A 24,077-nucleotide genomic window follows, 5' to 3' on the forward strand; every position below is an offset into this window, starting at 1 on the left:
CTTTCTTTCTTTCTTTCTTTTCTCTATCTAGCTAATCTCCTATTGTATATATACATAAAAAGGCTCTTTGAAATGATATTCACCTAACATCATTTGGATGGTAGGATTTGAACTAATGTTTTATTCTCTTCATTTTCTGCATCGATACAATTCTTTTTCATAAACATGTAAAAATAAAATATTTTTTTAATTACAAGAAGAAAAGTTACAGTTCTTAACAGTACAAATGTCAGTTATCTGAAAAATTAATTATATAGAAAAATTCAATCTTTGATAATTCTGTCAGAGAAATAAAACACTGCCCTAAAGAAAAAAAAGGTGTGTGTGTATGGGGGGGGGGGGTTGTTGGCAGAGTGTAAACTGTATTCTATCTGCATTGCTTGCTGCTTAAACAAATCCTGGTGCCAAGAGCCCTGTTTCAAGTCAGAACTTGTTATTTGCTGCTGTGTCTGTGGTTTATGCATCCACAACAATCAGAGCATCAGACACCATTCTTGAGAAACGAAACTTTTATCATTATAGTTAGAAGCCACAAATATATTTTACCCATCTTCTGCTTGTTAGATGTATTGGATTTTTAATCTCTGATTGACAGTTAATGCCCCTGGCATCACAAATTCTCTTCATCCATGTTTCCTCTGTAATAACAGATTTTAATGTGACATTTTTGTTAATATATGTAATGAAACTGAAATATTTACCCAGTTAGGGAGGTCACCCCCAAAAAACTAGCTGCTTGTATGTCTTCTGTATCAGTTATATAACCCATCAATTTCCATATCCTTTCTATACCGAAAGTATAAGCTTTTGTCATCTTGCCGATCCCTTATTAGTCAGTTGATAAACTTTGGCAATTGCTGAAGATCAATTTATCTAGGAATTTTGTTTTTAACACTAGACTAATGAAGTCTCTCTCATCTCTCCATCATGTGTGGATAAAGAAACTCAAACAGGCAGGCAATTTTTTAACATCTACACCTGGACATGGCAGTTGCATTCATCAGGAAGCTTCCTACCGCCTTGTCAAAGGTTGGGTCATGCCCTCTTAGATCTTATTTCTGTTGAACAAAAGACCTAGAGTGACCCCAAAGGAAATCCGTTCTATTGATCATATCCCTTTTCCGGAAAGTTGGCCTTTCCCGGAAGTCCCCATCTCCGCAATCCATCTCCTTAACCAGCAGAGGGCAGGCCGACCACAGAAAAGCTGCCATTGTAACCGGACCTCCAGGTGTCTAACTGGATATTAAGGAGGCAATGTGTAGGGATGAGAGCCTCAGTTCAATGGGTAAAGGAGGTAGAAAGCAGGGTCAATGTTTGTGTGCCAAACTGGAGCCTAAGTTTGGCGCTTCCTATATTAAACTAGACCAATTTCAGCTAACATGATAATAAGGCAAAATTTAGAGAAAAATTATTACACAATTCTGCTCATGACAACATGACTTACATCTAATTCAATCACTACATGATCCGTGATGAAAGACCTTCATATTTTTTGTATACCTACTTGAATGAAAGCCACCTCTTCTAGCTTGGCACTAAAATATGCTTTCCTGTGACTCCCAAAGAACAAGCCTGTTTCCTTCTGAGATTGAAATGTGGCCTGGCCGTAGAGTCAGAGGAGAGTGGTTTCTCCACATGGATTAATTTTTATCAAACAAGAATCGTTCTCAGAAAACTTTCCTCCTTCAGCTGATAACATTGGGCAAAGTGGCATCATATGTCCATTATCAAGTTGACACCAATACTGGCAAGGAGAATGGAATTAACCATGGTTGGCCTGAACATGGACATGTGCCCCTGGGGCTGTGAAGAGACAACTTTCCATAGCATCCAAACATAATTGCAGATCATATGGCAAGGAAGAGGAGATGGAGCTATTGGAATGACTGTTGGGTGGACAGGCAACCCTGTCCACATGGCCTGGCCTGTGAGGCTGGTAGGAGGCACTGAAGAGTCCCATCACACAGATAAGAAAGTGGACAGGAGGACCTGAAGGGCCCCACACAGATCTCACAGTGAGTGAGTCCCCGGCTTGTAAAAACTCAGTTCTGCTGACTCCTGTCCCTTTCCTTCCTTCTTTGACCAATGTCCGAATCAAGGCTGCTGATGTTGTCTTCAATGGACTAGCCAAGTCCAGTCTTATAGGACTAGAGAGAAGCAGTGGGGAAATATGCATTTCTAGGAAGGCAAGGAAATGGGACTGACTTGGGGCACAGAGAATAGTTCTAGCCTGATGAGATGACACTTGGACAGGACCTGAACAACACATGCCTATCATGGAGGCACCTTCTAAGGAAACAGCCTCACCCACACTACCACTTAAAAGGGCAACTGTAGATGACCATGTTTTATACCACATGGTGACTCCAATCCCATTCCCAGTCCAAACTGATTGGACTAGAGGTAGTAACTGACCCAAGAGAAGACAAACCATAGACTGACCAGCATCCTACGACCTGAACTGGCTCAAAAAGATGAGCTAAGCCAGTCAGTTTTTCTCTGTCTCAGAATTATCACCCTGAAAATGTGGAGAGGTCAGGCAGCCAGAAGTAGGAACAACTGAAAGGTTCTGAGGTGGGGGGAGAAATGAGATGAGTAAGACAAAAGTGTGAGGCATCTTTAGCTGAGAGAGAGAAAAGGTATTAAGCTGAGGGATAGAAAGCCAGTGGGTATATAAGGCAAACATGGAGCAGACACCTGAAATACGCTGAGTGGTGTTCAGGAAGGGACTCCGGAGTGGGGAACCTTGGATTCCATCTTGCTGCCAAGGATGCTTTTGAGCCCTAGAGAACCTCCACTTCCAACCTCCTAAAGGCTTGGCTGCAACATGGTACCTATTTTCAGATTTCTGGACTTCCATCTCTTTCTTTTAGCCCCACTTCTATTCTTTAAAAACCTTTCCTTTCCTTGAAGTAGCTTGTGGGAGACTGTTTCTTGCTTCCAGAAGAACCTAACTGATACACACCACTGGAGTGAGAGCAGCAGTGCTGACTGGTTAAGGGCACAGATTGCCTGGGTTGGAATCCCAGCTCTGACACTTATGAACTGTGTGACTTTAGACAAGTTGCTTAAGTTCTCTGTGCTTTGGTCTCCTCATCTGTAAAATAAGGATAATGTTAGTCCCTACCTCAAAAGTTATGAGGATTAAATGAGTTAATACATATAAAAACACTTAAGAGTAGGGCCTAGCATATACGTAGTTATAATATATATAAAACACTTAGAGTAGGGCCTAGCATATACGTTAGCTCTGAATAAGAGTATGTTGTTTCTGTTATATATTAAACGTAAAAGCCCTTCTCTTATTTATGTTTTTTTTCCCCCTTCTGCCTCCTCCCTTCCCCCACTCCAGTTCAACTGGTGGCGCTCAGCAGCCCACAGCAGCTCACGTCAACCTCCGGCTGCTCACAACAGCCCAGCTCCAGGGAGAGCTGTTGTTCATGATCTTAGCTGTGGAGGGCGCAGCTCACTGGCCCATGTGGGAATCAAACCGGAGACCTTGTGTTAGGAGCACGGCGCTCCAACCACCTGAGCCACTGGCCTGGCCCCTTATTTATGTTTCTTAACACAATAATAAAATTAATACTGAAAGTCAAAATAAAGTCTAAAACTAGTCAGTTTTGGAGGTAGAGACTCCTCCCCTCTTGGGCACAATGCTGGTCTCAGATAGGTTTGTACCCTGCTCGTTGCAGTTATGTGGTGGATGGCTGGTCCTCCTGTAATCTTTCACTTTGTCTTGATCCCTGGAATTCCTGTCTGTGTCCCACTGACCAGTCATCCTCCATGACACAAAGCCACAATGGGGTGTGTGGCCCGCACTTCCTTTATTTACACAGAAAGGTTTTTCTTCAAGTCCAGGGCTCCAATGGAAGGCCAGGTTGGAGAGCCCAGTTCCCCACACCGTGACTTGTTAGCACTTGTGGTTTCCAGGGGCTTCCCTTAGCACATCTTTGATCTGGGATCTGAGAACAGAATCCACAGGGCCTACCCAGGACAAGCCCCAGCAGCTTCCTGTACTGCTCCCACAGGGACATCCCACTGTTGTCCTTTTTCTTAAATAGCATCTCTGATCTCTTTGTCCAGACTACTTTCCTTTAACATCCAGGGACTCTAGGGCATAGAATAAAGACCAAAGTTATACACCCGGAATGCTTGGCCTTTCTTTAGCTACATCAAAGGGAAGGTTCTAGCTTCATTCCCCATATTATACCTACACATAGAGCAAACTGGGATTCCTCTATCCACAATTGCAATGGGTACCTTTTGGAATGTCTGGCCAACTCACAATTCTCCTTACTCCATGTGGTGCTCCAGCTACCCTCAGGGGTGGGCCTGCTAAGCCACATTTTACCAGGTATTTCTCTTCCCCCCCTACCTGAATGGCTCAGTGGTGGACACTGACCCAAACTAAGCCAATAGCATTCTCTCTCCCAAGTGTTAAGAATTGGGATTCAAATATTCTAGTTCTAACTGGCCTGATATGCTGAGGAGTTGTGGGTAGTCACTTTCTCTTATGTGACTGTAGAGCAAAGAAAGTCAGGCTGCAGAGAAAAAAAAAAAAAATGAAACCAGCTGTAGAGAAAAAGAGAGATGAGAGCCACCAAGGGTGATATCTGAGTTCCTGGTGGCTTTTTTTCCTCACAAAAACTCTATGTGGTAGAGACTATTAATATCCCATTTTACAGATGAGGTAACTGGGGCACAGAATAATGACATTATCTAGTGTCCCACGAGCTTCTGGATCTCGCTGTTCCTAAAAAGAATACAACTTTGCACTGTTGGTGGGAATGCAGACTGGTGCATCCATTATGGAAGGCAGTGTGGAAGTTCCTCAAAAAATTAAAAATAGAATTACCGTATGACCCAGCAATCCCACTCCTAGGTATCTACCCAAAAAATCTGAAAACATTTATCCATAAAGACACGTGTGCTCCAATGTTCTTGCAGCTTTGTTTACGGTGGCCAAGACATGGAAACAACCAAAATGTCCTTCGATAGATGAATGGATAAAGAAGTTGTGGTATATATACACAAGGGAATACTATTCGGCAGTAAGAAAAGATGATATAGGAACATTTGTGACATGGATGGATCTTGAGAGTGTAATGCTGAGCGAAATAAGTCAGACAGGAAAAGCAGAGAACCATGTGATTTCACTGATATGTGGTATATAAACCAAAAACAACAAAAGAACAAGACAAACAAATGAGAAACAGAAACTCATAGACACAGACAATAGTTTAGTGGTTACCAGAGGGTAAGGGGGGTGAGGGGTGGGAGATGAGGGTAAGGGGGATCAAATATACGGTGATGGAAGAACTGACTCTGGGTGGTGAACACACAATGGGATTTATAGATGATGTAATACAGAATTGTACACCTGAAATCTATGTAATTTTACTAACAATTGTCACCCAATAAATTTTTAAAAAAAGAAGAATACAACTTTGGGCATCCTAATTGTGTGAATTGGTAAAGGATCCCTTTTTGTCTCCTTAAGCTGCTTTGAGTTGGGATTCTGTCACAGAAGAGAACTGAGATAGATTCTTTTGGATGGATCTAGCCTTGGAGGCAAGGAATGACACCAAGATACAGGAAAAGGAGATGAGAATGGTTGCAGCTGCAGACAGTTTGAAGGTGGTGATGAGAGGGGGTGGGAAATGGAGGAAATTAACGTAGGTGGGGGGGTTAACCTGGGTGGGGAGTTCTATGAGGTAGTAGGAGGCAAGGTCTTTGTGTTGAGATCAAATGGAGCACTTGGGGTGGGGGGAACAGGTGCAGCTGGAAGAATAACTATAAATAGAAGAGCAAAGGAGATTTGTACCATCAGGTAGAGGATCCCCAGCTGTGGTTTCCAGGTAATGAATTTCATGTAGGCTCATCTATCCAACTGTATATGATTTTGCTCCAGCAAGGCTCAACTACATTGTTGGGCATTAGCTGGGTGGGATAAAAGTGGGAGAAGATTGGAACATTGAGGGTGCTGAGGAGAGAGCTGTTAAAGTGATACACCTGCAGGTCCAGGCTGAAGGGGATAGGGAGCCATGAAAGGCTGGAGGCCCCAATGAGGTAGAAGACAAGTGTGGTGAGAATCAGACTGGAGAACTGGAGAGAGAGCAGGGCATGTCAGAGCCTGAAACATTGGGTTTTGAGACATCTGAGGCGGAGCCCTTCTCGCTGATGACAAGATTCAGGACATGACCACAAGAGGGAGTGGCTGACGTAGAGCGAAGGAAAGAAGTTGAAGTCGAAGAAGTCTTGGAACTTGGGAACTAAATACATATAAACATAGAGGCTTAGAAACAACTGCAAACATATGTCAGATATACCCAGACACAGGGTACAGACATACATGCAGATATACACAGACATGCGGCACAGGCAGGCATACAACTAATTCACGGACACAGGACACAGGACAGACCCTCCCCTCTTTCCCCTCCCAGCATACAACACAGACAGGTACACACACAGAGACACGCACATACACAGATATGAAATACATATGTAACACGGAGACTTTCACACACACACACACACACACACACCATAATCTTGTGACTTAAAAGAGTAATTTTTTCCCTCGGGTATTGTTTTTCTTGATTCTGGCCACTGTGGTGGCCACGTGGCACATCCTCAGTTCTTAGGGAAAAAAAACAGAAACCTGAAGCCTCTCCAAAGTTAGAAACAAACACCCTGGCACAGGCCACCTCTGGCTCAGCAGTCCAGGATGTCTCCTCCTACATTTGTCTCCCTGGAACTGGAGTTCGTTTAAATGCTGCCCTAGGGGCTCCCATCCAAGGAAAACAGCCTCCGGAGGCACAGAGTAGCCCTGGAACAGCTGGCCCAGGCTGGGAAGACACGCTCTGACACTCAGTGCCCTCACCTTCCCCAACCCAAGCATGTCTTTCCCAGATAGGCCAGCCATATGCCACATAGCAGCCTGCTGGAGAAAGGGAACAGGGTGAGGCTAGAGAGACAGATAGGAATTAAGGCTTCAGTTAGAAGAAAATGGGGAGCCAAGAGGTATTAGTAAGTGGAGACCGATGTTTACATTTGCACTTTTGAGCTCCCAATACCTAGAATAGTGCCTGGCACACAATAAATATGAATGGCTCTGGTGGCTTCCTATAGAAAGGGCTGGAAACTGGTGACCCTAATGGTAGGAACCCCAGTCAGGAGCATCAGATCAGGTAGAAGTACATGGGGGCTTAGTCTAGGGCCAAGGATAATGTAAGAGTGAGTAAAGGAAGAAATGGAATTGACTATGGATGTGATAAGGCAGGCTAGCTATAGCTGACATCAGCAGTGGCAGGGCCCTTTGACTGATGCTAATTAAAACAGCACTGTGAGGAAGACATAGAAATCCCACTGGTTAATTTACCTGTCACATGGATATGAAATATACCTGTCGTGAGGATGGTAGATATATACATGATCGTAAGCATTCCCATCAGCATACAAACACGCTCTGCTATCTCTCCCCCTCAAAATTCTTATTTGACCCATATCATCCCTCTTCACTACTCACTTCATTTTGCAGCTTTCCTTCACAACCGAATTCCTAGAGTCATGTCCCAAACGCTTTTTCTACCCCCTCACCCCATTCACTTCTAAGCTATTCTAACCTGACTTTCATCTCTACCACTCCACAAAGCCTGCTCATGTCAAGGTCACTGAGGACTTCCATGCTGCCAAATCCAGCAGGGCCCATCTAGGTCACCTTGAGAAAACTGAGGTTCAGAAGATGTAACAGAATTTCACTTCTTGCCATTTGGCCCAGCCCTCCTACTGAAGACAACTATAGAAGGTAAAACAAATCTGCTAGAAGGGCCAGAAAAGATAATAAATTGGTTTTGGGGATTTTTTTCCCTGGGGAATATTTGTCAATGCCAGAATGGGTGACCAAGAGGCAGAAGGCTTTTTTGAACAGAAGGGCAAGGATTAGAGTTTAGGAATGGCCAAAGTGAGGTGTCCTGATGAACCTCCCTTGTATTAAGATACTGAAAGGCTGAATCTTAGAAGTATGAGTGAATTAGAAGTAGACAGGCCCTCATAGAGATCAGATTCAAATCATCTCAATCCTTAACATTGAAATAAAGTAATTCTGAAATGCCAGTGACGCTCAAGAGCCTGTCAGAAGCCAACTTAAATCCTTACTGGAGGAAGACATCTTAGGCCTTAAATTGTTGCTAGAAATAAGTTTTTGAATTAAGTTTTCAAATACAATGGCCCATGTATAGACAATAGAACATAAATGAAAACCAGCAAAAACAGCAGATGATAGAAATAAAGGGGCTCCAAATATTAAAGTTGTAAGACACAAACTTTAAAGGAACTGTTTACCATGTTCAAAGGCAATATTGAGAATTTCAACAGAAGACTGTTGAATAAAAAAAGAACTAAATGAAGATTGAATAACTGAAAATACAATAATAAAAAGAAATCATGGCTAGGTTTACCAGTCCATTTGACAAGCTAAAAAGAGAATTCAGGAATTGGAAAATAAATCATAAAAAATAAATAAATAAGACAGCTATAAGTGCAGAGAGACAAAAGTATGGAAAACACAGAAGAGAGGAACAATTCATAACAGGTGTGATGAAAAGATCTAACACATGAGTAACTCAAATTCCAGAAAGACAGAAGAGACAGAGAATGGGATAGAAGCAAACCTTGAAGGGTTAATGGCTGAAAACTTTCCAAAATGTAAGAAAAACATCAAACCAGAGATTAAAGAAGTCCTGGAAATTCAAATATGAAAAATAAAAAAAAAATCCACACCTAGCCACATCATAGCAAGGATGCTCAAAACCAGTGACAAAGAGAAAATCTTAAAAGCATCCAGAGTAAAAAAAGACAAATTACCTTAAAACATAAAAAGCAACAATTAAACTAATACATGACTTCTGTTAAGAAACCAGTAGATATTGGAATTGGAATTATATTTTAAAAGCACTGAAAGAAAATAACTGCCAAATTCAGTTCTATGTCTAGTGAAAATATCCTTCAAGAAAAATGTAGGATTCTGATTCAAAAAACATATAAACATATGAAACAATTGGAGGAATTTGAACATTGATTGAATATTTGATATGAAGTAATTGTTCTTTTTAATTGTTTTTGTGTTTTAAAAAGAGTATTTATCTTTTAGTGATAGACACTGAAATATTTACAGATGAGATATTATAATGTTAATTATTTGTTTAGAAATAATCTGAGACTGCATGGAGATGGGTGAAGTGAAACAAGTTGAGTAGGTGCTGATAATTTTGAAGTTCAATGATGGATACAGAGATTCATTATACAAGTGTTTCCACTTTTGCATTTGTTTGAAATTTTCCATTCTAAGAATTTTATCCAAAAAGAATGAAGATCAAATAAAGACATTTTCAGACAAACAGAAAATGAGAAAATCTGTCACCAGGTGAGCCACACTAAAAATGTTGCTCAGTCAAAAGGAAAATGATTCCAGATGGAAGGTTGAAAATGCAGAAAACAATGAAGAGCAGTGAAAATGACAAATATATAGATAAACTGATACTGACCATGTAAAACAATAATAATTATCTCTTGTGAGGTTTCAAATATATGTGAAATTAAAATTCATGACAACAATAACACAGAAGTCAAGAAGGACTAAATGGAGTCAAAGTGTTCTAAGGTTCTTGCATTGTCCCAGAAAAAGGTCAATTCCCATTAGATTTTAATAAATCAAGGATGGAAATGGTAATCCCTGCAATGAAAACTAAAAGAATAGTAAAAGAATGCTTAATTTTCTAAGCCAATATTGGGGAAAAGTAGAAAAGCTAAAAATACATAATCAATTCAAAAATAATGCAAGAAAGGAGAGAAAAAGGGATATAGAGCATATAGGACAAATAGAAAGCACTTAACAAAATGATAGATTTAGACTGAAATACATCAATAATTACTTTGAATGTAAATGGATAAAATTCTCCAGTTAAAATACAAAGACTATTGGAATTTAAAAAAACAAACAACTATGTGCTCTTTACAAGAGACACAGATAAAACATAAGGGTACATAAAAATTAAAAGTAAAAGGATGGGAAAATACAGAGTGGGAAGGCTCTAACCAAAAAAAGCTGATTTAGCTATATTAATATCAGAGAAAGTAGATCTTCTCATCCTTGTAAAGTGTACAATTCAATGATATTTTTTAGTATATTCACAAGATTATGCAACAATCACCACTCTAATGCCTAGAGAAAGTGAATTTAAGGCAAAAGCTTTACGCTAAGAACATACAACAATTCTAAATTTGAAGTAACATAGCCTCAAAACATAAGAGGAAAGAATCAATAAAACTACAAAAGTAACCAAAAAAAGATACAATCATGTTGAAAGATTTTTAACAAGTAAAAGGTATAAAAGATTTGTTTTAAAAACTAATTAAGGTTGGGAAAGATTTGAACAATACAATTATCAAATTTGAACTAATGGGACTACACAAAATCCTGTCCCCTCAAATTCTGACTACATTGTCTTTTCCTACATACAAGAACACTTGCAAAAGTTGACCATATGCTGGGCCACAAAGCAAGTCTTAACAAAGTTCAAAGGATTGACATCACAGTGAGGATGTTTTCTGCTTACAGTACAATTGAGCTAGAAAGCTAACAACAACAACAACAAAAAACCCAATCATTTGAAAATCCACATGATAGGACGTTTAAAATACATATTTCTATGTTACCATAGGATGAAAGAAAAAAAATCACAATTGAAATTAGAAAAATTTCAAATTAAAAATAGTAATAAACATGACACATAAAATTGCAGAATGCCATTAAATATGTACTTAGAAGGAAATGTATAGCTTTCAATGAATATATTTAAATATATATTAAGAGCTAAGCGTCAATCTCAAAGCATTAGAAGAAAACCAAATTAAACTCAAATAAAGTGGAAGGAAGGAAATCTTAAAAATGAGATCAGAAATTAATGAAATGGAAATAAAATATGATAGGGAGGACCAAAACCAAAACTTTTAAGTAAGAGTGGCCTTGTCCGATCGCCCCAAAGCCCCTGGGAGGTCTCTCTCCTCTCTGACACCTGAGCACCAAGACCCCTTGAAAAGAGTGGCCCTCTGGTTGGCTAGCAGCACGAGGAGTTGAGCAGGAGGCTGACATTCCAGCACAGATGCTCGGGACTGGAACACTCCCAGAGCCCAGTGACAGGCCAGTGCTCTGATGTTCCGCTAAGGTCTGCCTTCCCCAGTGTTTGGGAGGGAGCAGGAGCTAGGCCCCAGAGACCCTTGGGACAAATTTTGCGTTTCACTTTGTGAACTGAACTTTGTGTTTTTGCAGCTTCTATCCAGATGGTGAGACAGACTGAAGAAGGAAAAGCCATAGTGCTTCCCAGGAAGTCTGGCAGCAAAGGCCTAGTTCCCTTTGGACGCTGGAGCGTGTACTTGGGGCTGCCTGAGGACTGCCAGGGGCTGCCTCTCCCTTACCTTTACCCTCTCTAGTTTCCTGGATTGACAAAAAGAACCTTTGTTTCTGGCCTTGAGTCCTGTCTTAAGCATCCTAGCAGCAACCTCAAAAAGGCAGAGGGGGCTGGAGGAATAAAGAGTTTTCCTAGAACCACAAGCTGGCAGCCCTGAAGGGCCCTCACAGCCTTTCTTCCCAGTTCCTGGATGGAGACCAGACATGATCTGGCCTAGATCACCCAGCAAGTCAACACTGGTCTCCCAGTTCAGGGTTTCCGCAGCTCCCAAAATTGCCTGCATCCCCCAAAGCAGTATGCTAGGATGTGTGCTTACTTCTGGGTTGTTAGGGAGCTAGGGCAGGGCCTGCCAGGCCTTGTTTCCCAGAAAGAAAGCCCTGGAACAGTCTTCTGGAGAGTGTGGTCAGTGAGCCTGGAAGATAGGGCCTGCCCAAGATGGAGAGAATACCCACAGGTCCTGGGGAGCCAGCAGAACCAAGCTCATCAGCCAGGCCCACTAGTCACCACAGCCAGGGCCTGTGAGAGACAAACTTGAGCCCCGGCACCTGAGTCAAAGGCAGAGCATTCACAACTGGCTGGCAGGGCCCGGGCTGGTGTCTGAGATGTATTGCCTGACAAATTGGCCACGGTAGAGATTTCTTCTGTCCTCAGCAGCAACTCTTCTCTCCTCATTCCAGTTTCATTGTGGCTAGGTCAGCTTCTATCCAGAGCAAACCACATGAAACATAAGTCACTAAGGTCTGGAGTCTGATGAAGTTAAACTCCACGACCTGCCTTTTAGAGCTCTTGGTTCGGTCTGTCTAAAATCATGACTCATCAGACCAAACCACAATCCCTGGCTTCATTTAGGAAAAGGCACTCAGTGGAGAACGTTCAGGAGGATTGGGAATGGTGTAGCAGCTGTCCTCCTTTGGGGAGAAGGCATACAGTGGGGGAGAAGAGCTGCCAAGAAGGAAAAGAGAGTTAAGGAGTCCAGGCCTCAGCGGAGCCTGGACTCCACCCTTCCCCACGTGTCCCCACAGCTTTGGGACAAGACTGCTGAGCCTCCCTGGACACCAGGTGTCAGCCCAGGTCACTTGTTGCCCAGAGCAATTGTCCCAGAGGCAGAAAGCAATCCACTTCTTCTTCAGGTCCACGTGGGTCCTCCCTCCTCCCTGTACCCCACGACACAGGCTTCCTGCATCCTCATGGATGATTTCAGTGTGAACCACTCCTGTGTTTCTCCCAGATGGAGGCTGTACTGACGTTCCCTGGTATAGGAAGCTGCTACCATGAAGTGTGCCAATTTTCCAAGTCCTCTAAAACCGTAAAGGGAAAACAAAACAAAAAACAAAAACCATGCTCTTGGGTCCAGCCCTTAGTTTGTACTTCACTTCCTTGTCATTTCTGCTGAGGCCAGGCTCAAAGTGAGGGCCATGTCTTCCTGAGTGGGCCACGGCATGGCTCAGCCTCCAGCCTCCAACTCCCATGCTGTTTTGTGAAGGGATTGCTGCTGTGGCTGGATAAGTGGCCAGAGCCCTGGACTGCTATTCAGGAAACCTAGGTCAGCCATTAACTCTGTGTGACCTTGTGCAAGTCACATGACCTCCCTAAGCCTATGTTTCCATGATGGGGATTGTAATAATGAACAAAACAGAGCAGGTGGGAAAGCGCTGGTGTGAGCATCAGGAGAGAACATGTGACGGATTACAGGTAGGCAGCACTGCACCGAGTCTGCCTGTACCCTCACTCGCTCCTGCTCTCACCACAGACATGCCTTTGGTGAAGCTGGGAACTACAGAGCTGGGGCATTGGAGCTGGCCTGTTTCCTGTGCTGCTGTCATCAGGGGAGACCAAAGTCACTGCAGCCATAGCAATAGGACATTTTTGCAGAAAGGGAGCACTCAGAAGGCCCCACCAATGGCCCAAGTGTCTGGCTGTGTCCAAGGCTATCAATGCAGGAAGCTCCAGCTGGCCAGGGTAGGGCAGGGCACACAACTCTTGGCACCCCACCAGATAGAGATTCAAAGATAGAGGCACGCACTCTTCCTGGTCACGGTCTGGTGCCCACCCTGCCCTGGCACATGCCTCCCAGGCAAGGACCGGGTCCAGGAGCTCAGGCTAATTGTCCAACACTCACATCTGGCCCAGAAATAAGTCTACAATAGCTCCAGGCTGGGGTTGGTGTCAAAATCCAGATGTCAGGGCCTTCCTCAGCAGCAGGCTTCTGGAATCTGGGGCCAAAGATCCAGGGGGAAATGGGGTTCCCCTCACTACCTCCTGGGTTCATGCTTCCCACAGAGCCATGATCAGGTGCCTTAGGCCAATCTCGCCCCTCCAGGGGCTGGGCACAGTGCCCTCCACCACCATTCTTTCTGTTCCTTAACATTTTTATTATCCATGTATAACAGGCATGAATGTTCAATTGCACTCAGGAGTGGCAAGAAATGTCCAATCTGAATTTTTCTAAATCGGAGGGAATCACTAGAAGCTCCCCATCCTGACCCTGTCCAGCCTCCAGACATCCCCACAGCATGCCGTGTCCCAGAACAGGCCCCCACCATCCCCTCTCAAGGGGCCAGCACTGTGAAAGGCGTTGGCCCTCAGGCAGCCCTGGATATAAACGTTGTTATGCCCAAACGGGAGCCTGGCTGCACAGGCAGTGCAGAGAAGGGAAGATCATCTCTTCATTTTATTGCTAATGCATCTGCTTCTACAAACAATTACAGAGTAATATCTGCACTAAATTATTCATACAGTTCCCTGCCATGTATGGAAATACCATTCTGTAGTTTGCTTTTTTCCCTTAGACCTCTTTCCAGTCAATAAATATAAATCCACTTCATCATTCTCAACGGTAACAGAGTATTTAACTGGATGCCCCCCATTTTACTTAGCACAGCCCCCATTGACGGTGGCTTCTAAGTGTTCAGTGTTACAAGCCGTGGCAGGGCAAATACAGCGGCATATCTTGGTGCATGGATTTGATTATTTTCTTTTGATAAATCCCTAAAAGCTGAATTGCGAGGTCAAGGGGTAGGTCCATTTAAAAGATTTATTTATCTACAGTCCACTCCCAGAAAGACTGTTCCAATGTAGCAAAATGGAGGTGGAAGTTCCCCCATTGTCACCAATACCACGTCCCTCCTGCCCTCCAAGCTCCAGAACTCAGGCTCTCCCTGCTGACACCTGGGGGCCTTCCTCCCCATCTAGACAGAAACTGCCTAGGTGACTGTTTTCATCCCCAGGTGTAATCTGGCCCCACCTTGTCATTGCTTTCTAGCTCAATCCCTAGTTTATACCAATAGTAAATACCCAAGTGGGCACTCTGGGAATAAGCACCTCCTTGCCCCCCAGTTCTGAGATCCTGCCTGAGTCCAGGCTTCATCTTCTCCACCCAAGCCTCCCCCCAAACCCCAACCCTCGCTAAGGGATAGTTGTACCAATGTCATAGCTTTACCATATCAAACTTCATTAGGGAAGGATGTGTGTCTTAGGAAAAGGTAGCAACTGAGAAGCCCGTCATCTGGGGCAGAGCACCAAGCTGGATTCAGCAGCCAAGCTGAGTGCCCACGATCACACCCCACACAGCTCCCCCATCTCATTCTTTAAATCACCAGGTGAATCATACCACCATACTCGGACACCTCCGTGGTAGGACAAGGTCCAGCTTGGCCACAGGGACCCTCCTTTTTTAAAAATAGTAGAATATACTATCTTAGTCTTTTCAGGCTGCTGTAACAAAAGTACCACAGATTGGATGATTTACCAACAGCAGACATTTATTTCTCACAGTTCTGGAGGCTGGGAAGTCCAAGATCAAGGTGCTGGAAGATTTGGTGTCTGGTGAGGGGTTGATAGACAGCACCTTCTCTTTAGGACCTTACATGAAAGAAGGGGTGAAGAAGCTCTCTGGGGTCTCTTTTATAAGGGCACTAATCCCATTCATGAGGGCTCTGCCCTCATGACCTAATTACCTCCCAAAGGCCCCACCTCCAAATACCATCACATTGGGAATTAGGTTTCAACATACGAATTTTGGGGGAACACATGCAGTCTATAGTATATATGTAACATAAAATTTATCATTTTAACCATTTTTAAAGTACATTTAGTACAGGCATACTGTGTAACCATCACCACCATCCATCTCCAGAACTTTCTTATCTTCTTCAACTAAAACTCTGTACTCATTAAACACTAACTCTCCATTATTCCCTCTACTCCAGTCTCCCCTACAGCCCCTGGCAACAATTACTCTATTTTCTTTCTCTACGAGTTTACTACTTTAGGTAACCCATGTAAATAGAATCATACAATATCTGTCATTTTGTAACTGGCTTATTTCACTTAGTATGTTTTCAAGTTTCATCCTTATCCACATTGTAGTTTGTGTCAGAATTTCCTTCCTTTTTAAAGCTGAATAGTATTCTATTATAAGTATATACCACATTTTATTTATCCATTTATTCATCACTAGACACTTGGGGGGGCGTGGCTGGATGGATCAGTTGGTTAGAATGTGAGCTCTGAACAGGGTTGCCGGTCGGTTCCCACATGGGCCAGTGAGCTGGGCCATCCACAACTAGATTGAAGACAATTGGATTGAAGACAGCAAGTTGCCCTGAGCTGCCGGAGGGGTGGCCGGATGGCTCAGTTGGTTAGAGTGCAGGCTCTCAACCACAAGGTTGCCAGTTCAATTCCCACATGGGATGGGGGGCTGCGCCCCCTGCAACTAAAAATTGAAAACGGCTACTGGACTTGGAGCTGAGCTGCGCGCCCTCTACAGCTAGATTGAGGGGCAACAGCTTGGAGCTGATGGACCCTGGAGAAACACACTGTTCCCCAACATTCCCCAATAAAAAAAATTTATTTAAAAAATAGATACTTGGGTCATTTCTACCTTTTGGCTATTGTGAATGATGCTGCTATTAATATGGGTATACAAATATCTGTTCAAGTCCCTGCTTTCATTTCTTTTGGATATGTACCCAGAAATAGAATTGTTGGATCATATGGTAAGTCTGTATTTAATTTTTCACCATTTTCCACAGGGGCTGAACCATTTTACTTTCCCACAAGCAGTGCACAGGGGTTCCAATTTTTCTCCATCCTCAGCAACACTTGTTATTTTGCCATCATAATGAAGTGGTATCTCAGTGTGGTTTTGAATTGCATTTCCACAGGGAACCTTCTTAAAGTCAGGATATTCTAAGTCCGTTTTACAGGTAAGATGGTCCACCTGAAAGGAGACTGGGTAAGAAGTAGGGTCCCATACCAGCTTTAATCCCACTTTCTTCTCCCAGGAGCTGAGCAGAGAGGCTCAGCCATCCTGCCTCCACGCCTGTGCTTCTCCCTCAGGTCCCCTGGGATGATCAGGAAGCCTGGGTTTTGAAAAGTTAGGGGACGCAGGTGAGAGGGGTCTGCCCCGCACCTACAGGGGCCTCAGGCAGAAGAGGGAGATAACATCCAAACAACACCCCCACCCTCCCCACCAGCTAAAGCTTTAACAGTTTTATCCCTCCATGCTCAAGCAGCCCTCAGAGGGAAGAGGGCAGGCCAGGGTGATCCTGCTATTTTTCCCCAAGACCAGGGCACTTCCTGCTGGACAGAACTATGGAGAGACTAGGTATGGATTCTGAGAGCAACTCATAAAACAGAAGAGCAAACTGAGGCTCAGAAAGAGGAATCAACTTGCCCAGAGTTACACAGTGAGTGGGAAGGCAGAGAGCCAGAGGTAACGATCATTGTATGGCTTTTTCCAGAACCCCTGGGGCCTGGTTACCTGGTATACATCTTGCTCCAGTGCCAATGTCCTTACAAGTGCCATGTTCCTCTGGCTGCTGGTCTACTGACACTATCACTCCCCGTGACAACTGTGCCCTGCAGGTTCCTCTGCCTCCCAGCCTGGGTACAGGTCCCAGAACCCAGACAAAAGCAGCAGCCACATTCCCTGTCTGGGGACTCTGCCAGAAGGAAATGAGGTTTGTCTGGTATGACTGGTTCAGCCAGACAAACCTCATTTCCCTTCTAAAGGGGTAAGAAGTTCCAGTTCTAAGAAACTGGCCCCTAGGAATGTCCGAACTCCCACCTCCTGGAGGAAACATGAGGAGACTGGGAGTGTGGTGGAAACTTGGTAACACCTAGAACTTGGTCATCTTCTCATTTCTTTGACCTCTGTCTCCCCCATTCTCCCCACACACAGCTTCTGTCACCAGCAGCAAACACTCCTGCCTGGGGAGGTTCCACTCACATACCTCCACGGGCACCCATCTAGCTGGGCACCACAGCCCTGTCTCCAAAGGACATCTATGGGTCAGTGGCTTGGCATCCAGGTCACATTCTCCCGTGGAAAAGAATTATTATATGGGGGAGAGAGGGATCTGGCACCCACCAAACCCACATTCATGACTACTGGGCTCTGCCTGGCCACACTTGGTCTGGGTCACATGTGAAGTGGGAAACTAGAGACAGAGCACTCTGGGAAGCTGTCCTTGGCCCCCTTCCTCCCCAAGGCTGTCATTCCAAACACATTTGCTCAGGTGAGGTCGGAAAGGGGTGGGGAAACACCTGGGTGTCACTTACCCTGAAGTTTACCTGCCCAACTGCCACATGGTTAAGCCCCAGACATGTGCCCTATCAAAGGAAAAAGGAAGCTCTCCACTGTATCTGGCGTGTATGTATGTTGGTAATGTGTATACAACAGTCTGTATGTATGTCAGCACATGTGCCCACGTGTTTAAAAAAATTTAACATTTGTAACACATACAATGCCTATTATGAGCCACGCATGGTATAAGTGCTTTGAAAGTATTAACTCACTTGACCTTCATAACTACCCTATGAAACAGGTGGTTATCCCCATTACACAGATGAACAAACTGAGGCACAGAGAGGTTAAGTCATTTGCTCAAGGTTATAGAACTAGCAAGAGGCAACAGCAAGAATTAAAATTAGGATTTCTGACCTCTCATAGGCACATGTCAGGTGTGTTATGCATATTTGGATACATGCATCTGTGTGGGTATGTGCATCTTTGGGGAGGGAAGGGTGCTCCACTTAACCCAGACCTTACAGCTTACAAAGCCTTGTAAGGCAACACTTTGTCCAAAGGACCAGTGTCTCCTGTTCAAAGGTCAGATCTGAGCCCCAGGCCACCTCTGCCCAGGCCTGGGGCCACTAGGGTTCCTTCCAGGAGTCACAAGGATGGGCAGAGACAGCCAGATAGCCTGGGGAGGAGGAGGGAGGCTACTAGGGGCTGCCCTTCCTGCTCCTGTTTCCCAAGTTGTCCCACCTCTGCAGCTCCATCCTAGCAGGGCCTGCAGCTCCACCAGCCTGGACAGCAGGGGCAACCTCTCCAGCACACTGGTTCCCTCTGGCCCATTTCTTCCAGATGCCAATTCAATCCAAGCAGCATGCTGGTGCCTGACCCAGGGGCACTAAGGAGGAAGCACCCGGGATACTGTCTCACTGCCTTGGGTCATGACTAAGACCCTTTAGAACATCTGGTTAAATTTTCTGCGCTGACAAGTAATCTTATTTTGGATAACAGCAATTAAGTGACACCGTGGACACCTTGTATATAAGAATTATCTCAGAACTATCCTGGCATTTGTTGAAAACAGCAGAAATGTGGCCAGAGAACTGCTAGGGAAAATTCTGTTTTGAAGTGGCACTAGCTGCTATGTAGTGAGGTGTCAGTTATTGTTTTAGATACATCATTCCTTTTAAGCCTCAAAAAAAATCTCTGTTATTATTCCCGTTATACAGAGTAGAAAATGAGGTTCCAATGCAGAAATGGCTGTTAAACTTAAAAATCTTTAACTTCCATAACTGAAGTCTTTTTTTTTCTAATGCAACTACCTTTTTTTTTTTTAACTTTTATTTATTTTAAGTGTGTTTTTCCAGGACCCATCAGCTCCAAGTAGTTGTTTCAATCTAGCTGTGGAGGGTGCAGCTCACAGTGGCCCATGTGGGGATCAAACCAGCAACCTTGTTGTTAAGAGCACTGCACTCTAACCAACTGGGCTAACCGGCTGCCCCTGAAGTCTTTTTGTAAATAGGGCTTTATTGAGCCAACAATGTTAGCCAAAAGACCGGTCTTAGGGCATGAAGTCTAAACTACCAGCAGCATGGCTAGCCAGCCATGTCCGTCATCCCCAAGTTCTGCAAGCATTTTTATACATCAAGTACGGGGAAGAAAGAGGTAGTCTGAAAGAATTTACATAAGTTATAGGCAAAGGGCTGGGAGAAGGTGAAGTGGGACCAACTCTGGGATAGCAGAGTCTGAACAAAGAAATGACCGCTCCTGTGGAGTGGCTCTGAAAAGCCCACCTGTCAACAAGCGGAGGCTCCTAGAGTTGGAATGGTGCCTGGCTAAAATAAGCTGTGAAACAGCCACCTGGAAATTAATCTGAAATTCCAACAGGTTAAATAGGAACGTGAGAAGTCTTGTTAGCTGGCATACAGCCATGAAAGAGTAACAGATCTCTTTCTCTCACTCTCAGGCTGCTGTAATTTAACTTAGAACATCTCAATATTTTTATCAGGTGGTTCCAGGGAAGTGTGTGTATCCAGCTGTGTGATTCCTGGGTGGCATGTGGATCTACCACCACCTCCTGCTACCCAATGCCCCAGCCAGGACACCCCTGAGCCAGGGAGGCACAGGCGGCAGACCTCTGCTTTCCTCAGATCCTCCCAGCAGGCAGCCCCAGTCCCTGCCCTCCAGCTCTGGGAGAGCCCAAAGCCCTTAAATCAGAAGAGAAACCACCTGCAGTTACAAAGATAGGATCATTTATTCACGTTATATTACTGGATTTTAAAGGCAAAAATACAGTTCTGTTTCGAACACCAAAGTCAGACATTCCCCCCTCCCACTTACAATAGTAAATACATACATTTGCACACACAGGGAATCAAAATACACAGCACAACAGGTCTCTAGGGCAGGAAAGTTGCTGTCCTGGCTGTGTGGGGCACCCCTTGGCCAGCCCTGAGGTCAGCAGAGACCCTGCCCAGGCTGAGAGCCAGCACCAGAATTTCCTTTACCCTCCTGTGTCGCCTCTGCTCTCTGATCTTTGCCAAAGGCCACTTTACAGGGTCACCAGCAACAAGAAGGAGTGAAACAGAGAAAGGCACAGCACATGACAACTCCATGGTGACAACTTCCAGGTAAAGGAAATGCTCCCTGAACCCTCAGCCCTGAGGGACCCACAGCATCTCAAACCAGGCAAGCGTCCAGGCGTAACATTGGGAGCACCAGAAGGTCAGCAAATGAGGAACAGGTGACACAGGATTTCCCTTGGTTCTCAGAATGAACCACATATTTGACTATTCCAATGCAACATGAAGGAAAATATAACAGGAAAACAACACAGAAAAAAAAAATCTGAATTTTTGTTTTGAGTAAGGTAACAAAGAAATTACCACCCAGGGAATTTGTCTCCTTTCTTTTAAGGCACTTTGGAAAAGTCAGGATCTGGGATCAGAAAGAGAGGCTTGGGGACAGAATTCTTTGCATTTCCCAAAACTCTCTCTCAGTACAGTTGTTCTTAGTTTTATGAACATTACTATTAAGGAGCGAGGAGCTGACAGAAGGAATACTCTTTGCATAGCCCAACTGCTTCTGCAGTGAAAAATAAATTTTAATACAAAGGCTTCAGAAAAAGAACCAAGTTAGCATATGAGATGCTCAAAGCAATAAAGGCACAGATAAGACTGGGGCCAGATGCAACCTCCACGCTGAGGGCTGTTTCCCAGGAGGTCAGTGATGGGGGTCCAAGCTGCCACCAGCTAAAAGGTCCACTCTGGGATTAGACAGCTGCATCTCATGCTCTTAGCCCAGGCTGGACCCAGCAAGGGCACCCAGTGGTATTTAGAAACTGCCTCATGCATCTCACCCCAGACAGGCTAAGCCTCTCCCAGCAGAGGTGGGTTTGGGGAAGACAGCCCCTGGGGTCAGCCTCCCTGGAGCGGAAGGTACCTGCTAAAAACCTGAGGGCAAAGGGGAGGTTTTAGGCACCAGAGTGGTTGTTGGGGAGTGTGGGTGGGTTCAGCTGAACTTCTTTCTAGATCTCTAATTAAAAGGCACATTCATGCTGGAGAATGAATAGTCTGTTTGACCCTGAGTGCCACAGGCAAGTTTTAGGGAACAGGCAAGAGGCAAAGGAACAAAAAGCAAGAGGGAAAAAGGAGGTGGAAGGAGAACTGATCCTACAAGGTGGGCCAGGCAGTGTAGGGCAGAACCTACTAGGGAAGCAGACCCGAGACTCCATGGGGGCCAGAACTGAGGTTCCTTCCACCTCCCAAGGCTAAGGGCCAATGAACAACCTGATTGCTATCATTCACAACTCCACAGACTAGGGCCCTAATGGGAGGTGGGGGGCGGGAGGGGTCAGACCAAGGAGGTGATGTTATCTCCACCTGGCCAGCCTGGGGAGGGCGAGGATGGGGACAGAGGGGGAGGAGGCAGGGAGCTCTAACTGGCAGGCCCCGGTTTCTGCCTCCCTGCAGAGGTGCAGAGGTCCGACAGGAGACAGGTAACACTGACCAGGAGGCGTTGTCCTCATCAAAGGGCCCAATGGTGATTTTGCTCTTGGCAAAACCTAGCCTGCCAGCTAAATCAGAGACCTAGTCGTGGCCACTACAGCATAATTTTTTTTCCCTAAAAAAAAATGCTCAGTTCCCTCCCCACATTTAAAACACCACAATAAAAATACATAGGAAATTCAAGTTCACATAGCATGTTCAGAAAAATAAATTGCCATGATTTAACACTCAACAGCTATGCAAATCTGGATCAACACAAAATCAAGCTAGATCAGAATCAGAATCCCATTTGGTCTTTAAAATACTACAAACTGCTAGGTTTAAAAAGTTTTACATTCAGAAATCAGACAATCTGGAGAAAGGCCACTAAATGTGAGAATGCCCAAGGCTTTTTGCTCTGGTGGCTAACGTTACCTTGGAATTCACACGTTAGCAGGGCAAAAGGTCCAGGGCTCAAGTTTTAAAATGTTTTTGCTAAGAAAAGACACACACACCGTGATTGTAATAGTTGTATACCACTAGAAGAAGGTGGGGGAGGAGGTAAAACGAGAATGGTTAACCTGTTCTTTTCCGTGGAACTATGACAACCAAAAAACATCATACCAAGCCAATTTCAGCAGCACTCTCCAATTTTTCAGAAAATAACAATACACAATTTAAAGCAAAATTCTTACCTAGTTCACAACAAATTAGCAGTTTATCGCTGGGAACAAGTCCCACAGTCAGCAAATTTGGGGCTGTATACAGCTCAGATTCTTTGGGGTGACACTGTGAACATGCTGAGAACCCCCCAAAGGCTGACAGTTGCTACACTTACAAACACCTCATAGAGCTAAGGAATCATATGCCTAGCCAAGTTGGGGGCAAAATATCCCACTCGTTCTGGTCACCTGGAGAGGCACGTGAGTGATGGGCAGAGGGGGCTATCACTCTGGTTGGTGAGAATGAGAGGGACCAGCCCAGCACATTGGCAGAGACACAGCAGAGGTCCCTGGCCATTTTTAGGTCTCTTATCAGTGCACCAAAATGCTAGCTTGGTGTCCCGACGTCCACTGTTATTTTGGTATATAACGGGTTTCTCTCTATGTCCAACACCTTGTAGGTGAGTGAGTTCAAACCATCAGAGAGCATTGTCTCCTTCGTGTGTGCAATTCGGTCAAACCTACAAGGAAAAAAAGGGAAAAGTGGTTAGAGTCAAAACAAAAATCTTAAGAACAAAACCATTAAAAGTTTGTACTCCGTTGTCCCCCACCCACCCCATAGACTGAACCTTCCCTTTTTCCTCGAGGCATGGAGCTCTCTCCAGAGTCTCATTCCTGCAGCCTCCCCATCCTAAAGGGGGCAAAAGGAATATAAATGAACACAGAACATACCTCTGAGGATTGGGTTCATTCTTCTTGTCTCTGGAGTGGCGAATCATCCGACACTTCCCAACTACAGCATTTGGGCGAGATATAGACATGCCTTTAAAAACTAACCTGTAAGGAGTAAAGGGACAGACAAATCATTATCATAGAGCTGCCATAAGGCTGGGGTCCAATAGCCCCAGCTGCCAAGACCTGCCCCATCCACCATCCGCCTTACTTTCTCACTTGGCCTATACCCCAACCCAGCACGGCACTGGTTAAAACTCACAACCCTTTTTCCCCATGTCTTTTTACCACGGGTTCCACAGTTTGTGTTGGTGACTATTATGTGCCAGGCTCTAGACTATTATGTGTCTGCCCTCTTGAAACTTAGTGTGGATGCTTAGAACATAGGGCTATCAGTGCCAGGATGAAGGTGAAGAGGGGAAGGTGGGGTTGTGGGGCACAGAGAAGCAACTAACTCTACCTTGAGCAAGACTAGGCAGAGCCAAGTTGTGAAAAATGAATGAGTGTCGGCCAGAGCATTTCAGACAGCACAGGAAAAGGCGGGGAGCACAGTGCCCTCAGGGAGCAACACAAGCTTCCACCGACTAGTGAGTGAAAGGGTCTGCAGTAGGGAGTAGGGAGCAGCTGAAGACGAGGCTGGAAAGTAGGGCAAAGGCTAAATCATGGAGGCCTTTTCAGAGCTGTGAGCGTCCAAAGGGATGTAATA

The 24,077-nt window shown here is 44.6% G+C and overlaps 1 protein-coding gene across 2 annotated transcripts in view; it reads right to left on the reverse strand.

Annotated features, from left to right (window-relative positions):
* Positions 1-20,221: 20,221 nt before the first annotated feature.
* The window catches only part of B4GALT1 (beta-1,4-galactosyltransferase 1), a 49,073-nt gene continuing 45,217 nt past the window's right edge, over positions 20,222-24,077 (reverse strand). For both annotated transcript variants that reach the window (XM_074330643.1, XM_019734236.2), the window contains 2 exons: positions 23,372-23,476; positions 20,222-23,160 (listed from right to left, as the gene is read on the reverse strand). In XM_074330643.1, the coding sequence (XP_074186744.1) occupies positions 23,028-23,160; positions 23,372-23,476 (238 nt within the window). In that variant the 3' untranslated portion in view covers positions 20,222-23,027. The remainder of the gene's footprint in view (positions 23,161-23,371; positions 23,477-24,077) is intronic.

Source organism: Rhinolophus sinicus, linkage group LG04 (genome assembly GCF_036562045.2).
Source record: "Rhinolophus sinicus isolate RSC01 linkage group LG04, ASM3656204v1, whole genome shotgun sequence".
Taxonomy (NCBI): domain Eukaryota; kingdom Metazoa; phylum Chordata; class Mammalia; order Chiroptera; family Rhinolophidae; genus Rhinolophus; species Rhinolophus sinicus.